The sequence below is a fragment of the Bison bison genome, unplaced genomic scaffold (genome assembly GCF_000754665.1).
Source record: "Bison bison bison isolate TAMUID 2011002044 unplaced genomic scaffold, Bison_UMD1.0 scf7180017864491, whole genome shotgun sequence".
NCBI classification, from domain to species: domain Eukaryota; kingdom Metazoa; phylum Chordata; class Mammalia; order Artiodactyla; family Bovidae; genus Bison; species Bison bison.
Genome location: NW_011495050.1, coordinates 22842972 through 22853919, shown reverse-complemented (window position 1 = coordinate 22853919; position 10948 = coordinate 22842972). Strand labels below are relative to the sequence as shown.

Below are 10948 nucleotides of genomic sequence, written 5' to 3'. Positions count from 1 at the left end.
ATGACACCACCCTTCTGGCAGAAAGTGAAGAGGAAGTAAAAAGCCTCTTGATGAAAGTGAAAGTGGAGAGTGAAAAAGTTGGCTTAAAGCTCAACATTCAGAAAACGAAGACCATGGCATCTGGTCCCATCACTTCATGGGAAATAGATGGGGAAACAGTGGAAACAGTGTCAGACTTTATTTTTCTGGGCTCCAAAATCACTACAGATGGTGACTGCAGCCATGAAATTAAAAGACGCTTACTCCTTGGAAGGGAAGTTATGACCCACCTAGATAGCATATTCAAAAGCAGAGACATTACTTTGCCAACAAAGGTTCGTCTAGTCAAGGCTATGGTTTTTCCTGTGGTCATGTATGGATGTGAGAGTTGGACTGTGAAGAAGGCTGAGTGCCGAAGAATGGATGCTTTTGAACTGTGGTGTTGGAGAAGACTGTTGAGAGTCCCTTGGACTGCGAGGAGATCCAACCAGTCCATTCTGAAGGAGATCAGCCCTGGGATTTCTTTGGAAGGAATGATGCTAAAGCTGAAAGTCCAGTACTTTGGCCACCTCGTGCTAAGAGTTGACTGGTTGGAAAAGACTCTGATGCTGGGAGGGATTCGGGCCAAGAGGAGAAGGGGACGACAGAGGATGAGATGGCTGGATGGCATCACTCACTTGATGGACGTGAGTCTGAGTGAACTCTGGGAGTTGGTGATGGACAGGGAGGCCTGGCGTGCTGTGATTCATGGGGTCGCAAAGAGTCGGACACGACTGAACGACTGATCAGATCTGATCTGATCAATTATTTTGAACTTTTTTTCTGTGATTTTTGACAATTAATATATCTGACTTTGTGCCATTTGTTAAATATTTGCCTGTTTTTAAAACTTTTTTGAGTTTCCTTACTGATTGGTGACTTTTTTCCTTAATCTTTTTTATTCAAGTATAGTTGATTTACAGTGTTACGTTAGTTTCTGCTGTCCAGCGAAGTGAGTTGGCTATGTATAAGGATGGTTCTTTATATATTTTGAATTCAAGAATGACAATACATGTCAAATACCCCTAGGGAATATATTTTTGCTGGTCTCTGACTTGCTTAATTCATTTTTGAATAGGTGTTTCTTGAGCAGTTTTAAATTTTGATTGAATGCAGTTTTCAAAACTTTATGTCTATTCCTTTATGTGTTCTAAGAAGATGATTAGGTTTGCTCTTTTTTTTTTTGTAAAGAAAAAGGTTGCTTGCTTCCAAACACATCTGAATTGTTTTTTTTTCCCCAGCTGTCTAAAGCAGAAATTCTTAACCTTCTATTGTGCATGTTATGGATTCTTTTGACAAACTGGTAAAGCCAATGAACCTTTTCTTGGAAAGTTTTAAGTACCTTGATTTTAATGTCTTCGTGTCCTTTTTTCATGTTATTTGTGCTTGGAGTACTTTAAGGTTTTTTCGTCTGTGAGTTTATAGTTTTCAGATACAGTTAGAAAAATTGGGGGCATTATTTCAAATATCTTTTTCAGTTCCCCTTTCTCTTCCTTTGGGGATTCGAATAACACATATATTGTGCGGCTTGAAGTTCCACAGAGCTCTCTGATGTTCTGTTCATAATGTTTTTCTTTTCCCTTTCATTTTCTGGTTTCACTTTTGATAGTCTGTATTTCTGTTCAAGATAACTAGTCTTCTGTAGCTAATCTGCTGTTAATCCCATCTACTTTATGTTTCATCTCAGATACTGTATTTTTCATCTCTAGAGGTTCAGTTGGGATTATTAAAAATAATGTGCTTTTTTTGAATATCATTTTATTCAGATAGCTGTCTTAATGTTTTTGTTTACTAATGCTGTGAAATATGTTACTAATGCTATGAAAGACCAGGTCTTTTTCTGTGGACTTTTAGTTTTCCTCATTGTGATATCCTCCTACTTCTTTGCACATCTGATAATTGGATGCTACACATTGTGAATTTTATTTTGTTGGGTGCTGGATATATTGTATTCTAGAAAACATTTTAAGTTATTTGGAAGCAATTTAATTCAGTTGTCTTGCCTTAAAGGTTTTTAGATGGGGTCTAAAACCTTTAGCAGCCATTAGCTTAAGCCCAATTTTATTCCACTACTGAGATAATTACACCTTTGAGTACTGTACCTGGTTTTCTGTGAATTAGAGCTTTTCTCTTTCTTGGTGGTAGGAACACAGACTATTCCCAGTTGTAAGCCTTGGGGAGTATTTTCTTTGCCCCTTTCTGGTGGTTCTTTTAAAGGCCTTAGTTTCCTTATATGAATCTGATGAATACTCAGGTGAAGACTGGAGTGGGGCCCTCTGCGGGCTCAGGAGCTCGCTCTCTCTGAGCAGGTCCTCTTGTTGGGTGATCTGTTTTGCAAATTCTAGGCACCTTAGTGTACCTACACTCAGTACTCTGTTTTCTTATCTGTGAGATTCTGAGCTCTACTTGGATTCCCTCTTTCTTATTGTAGCTTAGAAACCGATTCCAGACAGTAAGCTGGGCCAGTCAAACTCATTTCTGTTGTTTCTCCTCTCTCAGAACTTACTGTCCTTCATTGCTTGAAGTCCAGTGTCTGAAAACTGTTATTTCCTGTATTTTGTCTTTTTGTTGTTTTTCAATATGTGCTTCAGTATTAACATGTTGAACAGTGAAGTAGAGCAGAAAGTCTAATACCTATTATAGTTTCAAAGTACTGACATGTGTAAAGTGTTTTGAGATGGCTTCACGTTATTTGATATATTTATGATTTCTTTAGGTTTTAGAGTTGAAGGTACTTACTAGTGATGTAACTGTGATTTGTTACCTGCATTCATAATTAGAAGAATGCTTCATTTTATTTAAGTACTGAATATGTATTTTTTCATTGAAAGTTATGAAATTCCTGAATTCTGCCAAAGGGTCCCATGTTAAGATGCACCATTTCAAAGGAAAAGAATATTTTAAGAAATTTTCTTCTCCAGGTCCTAATTCATTCTTTTGACAAAGGAGTAAGCAAAGATTTGAAACTTCAAAAGCATCTTTCATAAAAAACCTCTCTTCATTATTAGTTAATGATAAGTGTAAATTATAGTGACTGATTTCTTAGACTTCTCTGAATGATGTTTCTTTTGCTTCAGAAGAGCAAGCAGTGGGACACTCCTTCTGTTGAATGGTTTTGATAAGAGAGGTCCAGAGTTCAGCTCTGTGGACCCAGTCTGGTCTTAGGTTGAGCTGGCCTGACTTTTTGTTTTATTACCAAGATGATATTCAGTGATGATGCCCTATTTGAGATCTTATTAGGGACAGTTAATAATAAGCTTTATTTATTCCTCAGTATAAATTTATATGGTATTTATGGTTAAATAGCAAGATATGAAGATGATATAAAACATTTTCTGAAATTACAAGTTTTCTAATTTATGTTGAAGTAAAATGACTAATGTCTCTTGGTACTATATTTTAGGTACTCTAGTTATTATTTATCAAGTTTTGTCCCAGCTGAAAGAGGTCTATCAGTTCAATTCAGTCGCTCAGTCATGTCTGACTCTCTGCGACCCCATGAATTGCAGCACGCCAGGCCTCCCTGTCCATCACCAGTTCCCGGAGTTCACTCAGACTCACGTCCATCGAGTCGTTGATGCCATCCAGCCCTCTCATCCTCTGTCGTCCCCTTCTCCTCTTGCCCCCAATCCCTCCCAGCATCAGAGTCTTTTCCAACGAGTCAACTCTTTGCATGAGGTGGCCAGAGTATTGGAGTTTCAGCTTTAGCATCATTCCTTCCAAAGAAATCCCAGGGCTGATCTCCTTCAGAATGGACTGGTGTCTATAGCCATGTGTTAAAAGTCTATGATATTCCAAACATCTCGTCATGAGGATTAAAAAAGTTAAGTTTTTCTTGCCAGAAAACCTAGAAGTGAATCTGAATGAGGATGATGTTTAATTGAGTATGTATATATATAGATTTATCAGTGAAGAGTAGATGAGTGAATCTGCTGGTGGCTGCTTATACCATGAATTTGTATAAAAATAATTTCTCCCCGAAATTCCATGATGATCTGCCTCTTTTGTTTGTATTGTTGGAATAATGTTAAAGAACCTTGATGGATTTTATCTTTAAAAAGGTAGAATAAGTTACAGTAGTTGGAATTTAAATCCTTAGTTTGCCCATTTATAACCAAATAAAAGTTCTTTGCTATGATTTTTTCATCTGTAAAATAAGAAAGATGTTATTCACTAATTCAGTTCAGTTGCTCAGTTGTGTCCAACTCTTTATGACCCCCTGGACTGCAGCAAAGCACCAGGTTTCCCTGTCCATCACCAACTCTTGGAGCATGCTCAGACTCATATCCATTGAGTCAGTGATACCATCCAACTTAATGATGTTAGATTCAACAACATTTTGAAAACAGAGAACTAATACAAACTAAGTGATGGAAAAAACTGTTATTCTGTGTTTCACTTAAGCCCATGAGAGACCATCACCTAGAGATTATTTTTAGTAGTATGAGCCTAAAAGGAAGTGTGGTTCATGGCCTAACCTAATACTATAGAACAGATTTAGGTTGCTTTTGTTAAAAGCAATACAGTCATAAACCTCAACAACCATCTCATCCCCTGTTGCCCCCTTCTCCTGCCCTCAATCTTTCCCAGCATCAGAGTCTTTTCCAACGAGTGGGTTCTTTGCACCAGGTGACCAAAGTATTGGACCTTCAGCATCAGTCCTTCCAATGAATATTCAGGACTGATTTCCTTTAGGTTGGACTGGTTTGATCTCTTTGCAGTCCAGTGGACTCTCAAGAGTCTTCTTCAGTACCGCAGTTCAAAAGCATCAATACTTTGACTTTCGGCCTTCTTTATGGTCCAACTCTCACATTCATACATCACTAGTGGAAAAACCATAGCTCTGAATACAGGGACCACTGTCAGCAAAGTAATGTCTCTGCTTTTTAATATGGTGTCTAGGTTGGTCATAGCTTTTCTTCCAAGGAGCAAGCGTCTTTTAATTTCATGGCTGTAGTCACCATCTGCAGTGATTTTGGAGCCCCCCAAAATAAAATCTCTCATTGTTTCCGCTGTTTCCCCTTCTGTTTCCCATGAAGTGATGGGACCAGATGCCATGATCTTCGTTTTTTGAATGTTGTGTTTTAAACCAACTTTTTCACTCTCCTCTTTCACTTTCATCAAGGTCCTCTTTAGTTCCTCTTCGCTTTCTGCCATAATGGTGGTGTCATCTGCATATCTGAGGTTATTGATATTTTTCCTGACAGTTTTGATTCCAGCTTGTGCTTCTTCCAGCCCAGCATTTCACATGATGTATTCTGCATATAAGTTGAATAAGCAGGGTGAAAATACACAGCCTTGACATCCTCCTTTCCCAATTTGGAACCAGTCTGTTGTTCCATGTCCAGTTCTAACTGCAGCTTCTTGACCTGCAAACGGGTTTCTCAGGAGGCAGGTCAGGTGGTCTGGTATTCCCATCTCTTGAAGAATTTTCTACAGTTTGTTGTGATCCACACAAAGCCTTTGGTATAGTCAGTAAAGCAGAAGTGGATGTTTTTCTGGAACTCTTTTTTTTTGATTATCCCAGTGGATATTAGCAGTTTTGTCTCTGGTTCCACTGCCTTTTCTGAATCTAGCTTAAATATCTGGAAGTTCACAGTTCACCTCTGTTGAGCCTGGCTTGGAGAATTTTGAGCATTACTTTGCTGGCATGTGAGATTAGTGCAATTGTGTGGTAGTTTGAACATTCTTTGGCCTTGTCTTTCTTTGGGATTGCAATGAAAACTGATATTTTCTAGTCCTGTGGCCACTGCTGAGTTTTCCAAATTTGTTGACATATTGAATGCAACACTTTCACAGCATCATCTTTTAGGACTTGAAATAGCTCAACTGGAATTTCATCATATCCACTAGCTTTGTTTGTAGTGATGCTTCCTAAGCCCCACTTGACTTCACATTCCAGGATGACTAGCTCTCAGTTCAGTTCAGTTCAGTTCAGTCACTCAGTCGTGTCCAACTCTTTGCGACCCCATGAATCGCAGCACACCAGGCCTCCCTGTCCATCACCATCTCCTGGAGTTCAGTCAAACTCACGTCCATCAAGTCAGTGATGCCATCCAGCCATCTCATCTTCTGTCGTCTCCTTCTCCTCCTGCCCCCAATCCCTCCCAGCATCAGAGTCTTTTCCAATGAGTCAACTCTTCGCTTGAGGTGGCCTGTTATTCACTAATAAGAAAATAATTAATTTGTATTTTCTTAATATCATATTAAGAATAATTTCATCATAACATTTACTTTCATCCTTGGGATAATCCTTTTTTTGGAAGAGGAGACATTCTGCCTAGGAACACTTGCCATTCTCTTTCTCTTTTGGGTGTATCAGGAGATCAAGAACTCTTCTTTCATTTTTGTGATGTTTCTGAAAACAGTCATTTTTTTAGCACCTTAGCTTTACTTTTGGGAGGTAAGTTTTATGTTGTTGTTGTTTAAATGAATGAAGCCCTAAAGAGTGAATTTATTCTTTGTATTTATCAAAATTTATCAAAAGTATATAATAAATTACTCACCGTATAATACTGTGTAGTATTAAAGGAAATTGATCCAGTATAATGTATAGAAACTTGAAAGTGGTAATGCTAAATTATTGGCTTCAAATAATAATAACCAGTATATGATTTGTTCATGCTTTATATGTAGAAAGAATCACATGTGAGAAACATTTTTATATAATTTAAATTCCTAATTGTTCTTTTGTTTTAATTCTCTTGATTTATTTAATATGACTTTACTTTGATAGGTGCTGAAGATGAAACACGAATAGATATGCAGTATCCTGCTCAGTACAAAGGCCAAGAGCTGTATTCACAGCAAGAGGACGACCAGCCACAGGGATGGGTATCATGGGCCTGGTCATTTGTCCCTGCCATTGTGAATTATGACGATGCCGAGGAAAACTACCTTGGGAATGATCCTACATCAACTACACATCAACAAAAAACACAGACTTTGAAAGATCCTATTGTTTCTATAGGATTTTATTGTACAAAGGCAACTGTGACTTTCAAAGTAGGTTTCCTTTTTTTTTTTTTTAATGTTTATCTCTCAACTTTAATGCTTAAATTTTGACTTCTAGTAAGAATCTAGCTTATTTTACATTTAGTAGATGTGAGATGGAGTCTAACTATCCTTACTTCATAAAATTACATGTCCCCTCATCTGAAATCTCTGAACTTTGGTCTCTTTTTGTCGTCTTAAGGCCCTCTCCACTTTGCTTTTTTAATAGCGTTAAAGAAAGTTTTTCTTTGCCTATGAATATTTCATTTGGCATACAAAGATGTCATAGTGTTTCCATTAAAAAAGAAATGCACATGAGAAAATCTCCCAATACTTCATGTATCCCTCCAGGTACTGTTTCATCTCTGTGTTGTCTTTCATTGCAATTTTTTTTCTTGTTTTACATTTTTTGAGTTGTTGGAATATAATTGCTTTACAGTGTTGTGTTTCTGCTATACAAAAAGGTGAAATCAGCTATATGTATATAAATATGCCCTCCCTCTTAAGCCTTCCTCCACTCCTTTAATTCCACCCCTCTCGGTTAGCACAGAGCATTGAGCTGAACTCACTGTGATATATTGCAGCTTCCCACTAGCTACCTGTTTTATGCACGTATGTGTGTTAATCGCTTAGTTGTGTCCGACTCTTTGCTACCCCATAGACTGTAGCCCACCAGCCTGCTCTGTCCATGGGATTCTCCAGGCAAGAATACTGAAGTTGGTTGCCATTTCCTTCTGTAGGGGATCTTTCCGACCGAGGGATTGAACCCAGGTCTCCTGCATTGCAGCAGATCCTTTACCATCTGAGCTACAGTGAAGTCCCTATATATGTATATATGTTAGTGCTACTCTCAATTTGCCCTACCCTTACCTTCCCCGTCCCCCAATGTCCACATCTGTTCTCCATGTCTGCATCTCTGTTTCTGCCCTGCAGATAGATTCATTTGTACCATTTTCTAGAAATATATATAGAGTTGTTTATATAGTTTCTCTCTTTGCTCAGCTCTCTTTTTTCCTTTAAAAGAGTCCTTTTTTAAAATTATCTAGATCTTGCTGTCCTCAATCTTTCCCAGGGTCTTTTCAAATGAGTCAGCTCTCCGCATCAGGTGTCCAAAGTATTGGAGTTTCAGCTTCAACATCAGTCCTTCCAATGAATACCCAGGACTGATCTTCTTTAGGATGGACTGGTTGGATCTCTTTGCAGTCCAAGGGACACTCAAGAGTCTTCTCCAACACCACAGTTCAAAAGCATCAGTTCTTCAGCACTCAGCTTTCTTTATATAGTCCAAGTCTCACATCCAAACATGACCACTGGAAAAACCACAGCCTTGACTAGATGGGCCTTTTTAGTATCACACATACAGTGTTCCTGAAGAGTATCTAATTCATTCAACAAACTTACATTAATGCCATCTACGTACCAGGCATTGTTTTGGCTCTGGAGATTCACAGTGAACAGATTAGATGTAAATCCCTCTGCCTTAAAATTTAAATTGTTAGTGAAAACAAATAACATATATATAATATTCCCCTTGATGATGAGTGTTATGTAGAAAAAAATAGAAGGAAAGAGTAATAGTGAATGCTTCCACTAAATGGGAGGAAATTGTGTAGTTTATAAGAAGGTGATCAGGTTTCATACTGAATGATGTAAGTCAGACAGAACAATATTGTGATATTGCTTATGTGTGAAATCTTAAAAAGTGGTACAAATGAACACATTTACAACACAGAGATTGACTCAAAATGTTCAAAAAACAAACTTGTGGTTACCAAGGGGGGAAGAGTAAGGAAGGGATAAATTGGGAAATTGGGATTGACATAAACACTGTGTGCTTAGTCATGTCTGACTTTTTGTGACTCCGTGGACAGTAGCCCACCAGGCTCCTCTGTCCATGGGGATTCTCCTGTCAAGAATGCTGGAGTGAGTAGCCATGTCCTCCTCCAGGGCATCTTCCCAACCCAGGTCTTCTACATTACAGGTGGATTCTTCACCGTCTGAGTCACCAGGGAAGCCCATGCACTATTACTTACAAAACAGATAAACTAATGAGATCCTACTGTGTAGCACTGGAAACTGTTCAGGACTCTTAATGACCTATATGGGAATAGCGTCTAAAAAGAATACATGTGTGTATATGTGTAACTGACTCACTTTGCTGTACATGAGAGATTAACACAGCATTGTAAATCAACTATACTTCAGTAAGTAAATAAATAAATAGAATGATCAGGGAAAGCCTTAATGGGAAGTGTGTATTTAGTATAGAATTGCGAAAAAGGAAGCTTTGCAGACACACAAGAATGAATATTCTAGGAATAGCAAATACAGAGGCCCCCAAATTTCAGGGAATAGCAAGGAGCCAGTGGGGCCAGAGCACAGTGAGTTAACATGTAAATAGTACAAAATCGTGTCAAAGAAGTTATGGCCTTGGGGGAGGCCCATAAATTGTCCAGCCTTGTAGGTCACTTTAGGGACTTTGTCATTAACCTTGGATGAGATAAGGTTTTGGACAATTTTTAGCATAGTAATTCTAGGATAATCTGAATTACATCTCTGTGTTGAGAATACGTTATAAGGGGGCAAAAGCAGCAGTAAGGAGATCAGAGAGGATTGCAATTTTCAAACAAGAGATGATGATGATGATGTCTTGGACTAGGGTGATAGCAGGTGAAAGTGTGAAAAGTAATTGAATTTTGGATTTCAATTGTTTGGAAGGTCAAGAATGCAGGACTTCCGTTAGATTTTATTGGCTGATGTAAAGGAAATAGAGGATCCAAGGATGACTCCTGAGCTACTGGAAGGGTTGAGTTCACATTTTCTGACCTGAAGAGTACTGTGAGAGGATTGGCTTCCCAGGTGGCTCAGTGGTAAAGAATCCACCTGCCAAATGCAGGAGACACAGAAGAGAGGAGTTTGATCCCTGGGTTGGGAAGATCCCCTGGAGGAAGAAATAGCAACCCGCTCCAGTATTCTTGCCTTTAAAATCCCATGGACAGAGGTGCTTAGTGGGTTCCAGTCCATAGGGTCCCACAGAGTTGCAAACCACTGAACATATGCACATAAGAGGGTTAAGCTTGTGATGAATTTCAGGAGTTTGGCTTTTGACTAGTCAGTGAGGGATTTGGAAAATTAGTGACTAGTGATGTAGATGGAAAACCAATACAGTGCCTGTCTGGAAGCTAAGTCTTATAAATGTTTTATAATGGGCTGAGTAAGTAATCTGTGAGAATGAATTCATTAGATTTGTCAATGTGGGAATTATTGGTGATTTGACCAGAACAGTGATTTGACACTGCTGGAATCATCACATCAGGTCAGTCGCTCAGTCATGTCCGAGTTTGCGACCCCATGAATCGCAGCACGCCAGGCCTCCCTGTCCATCACCAACTCCTGGAGTTCACCCAGACTGACGTCCATCGAGTCAGTGATACCATCCAGCCATCTCATCCTCTGTCGTCCCCTTCTCCTCTTGGCCCGAATCCCTCCCAGCATCAGAGTCTTTTCCAACGAGTCAACTCTTCGCATGAGGTGGCCAAAGTACTGGACTTTCAGCTTTAGCATCATTCCTTCCAAAGAAATCCCAGGGCTGATCTCCTTCAGAATGGACTGGTTGGATCTCCTCGCAGTCCAAGGGACTCTCAACAGTCTTCTCCAACACCACAGTTCAAAAGCATCCATTCTTCGGCACTCAGCCTTCTTCACAGTCCAACTCTCACATCCATACATGACCACAGGAAAAACCATAGCCTTGACTAGACGAACCTTTGTTGGCAAAGTAATGTCTCTGTTTTTGAATATGCTATCTAGGTTGGTCATAACTTTCCCTCCAAGGAGTAAGCGTCTTTTAATTTCATGGCTGCAGTCACCATCTGTAGTGATTTTGGAGCCCAGAAAAATAAAGTCTGACACTGTTTCCACTGTTTCCCCATCTATT

At 39.1% G+C, this 10948-nt stretch overlaps 1 protein-coding gene across 10 annotated transcripts in view; it reads left to right on the top strand.

Moving 5' to 3' along the window:
* The window catches only part of VPS13B (vacuolar protein sorting 13 homolog B (yeast)), an 805833-nt gene that overhangs the window by 75528 nt on the left and 719357 nt on the right, over nucleotides 1-10948 (top strand). For all 10 annotated transcript variants that reach the window (XM_010863525.1, XM_010863528.1, XM_010863522.1 and 7 more), the window contains exon 8: nucleotides 6755-7023. In XM_010863525.1, coding sequence (XP_010861827.1) covers nucleotides 6755-7023 — 269 coding nt within the window. The remainder of the gene's footprint in view (nucleotides 1-6754; nucleotides 7024-10948) is intronic.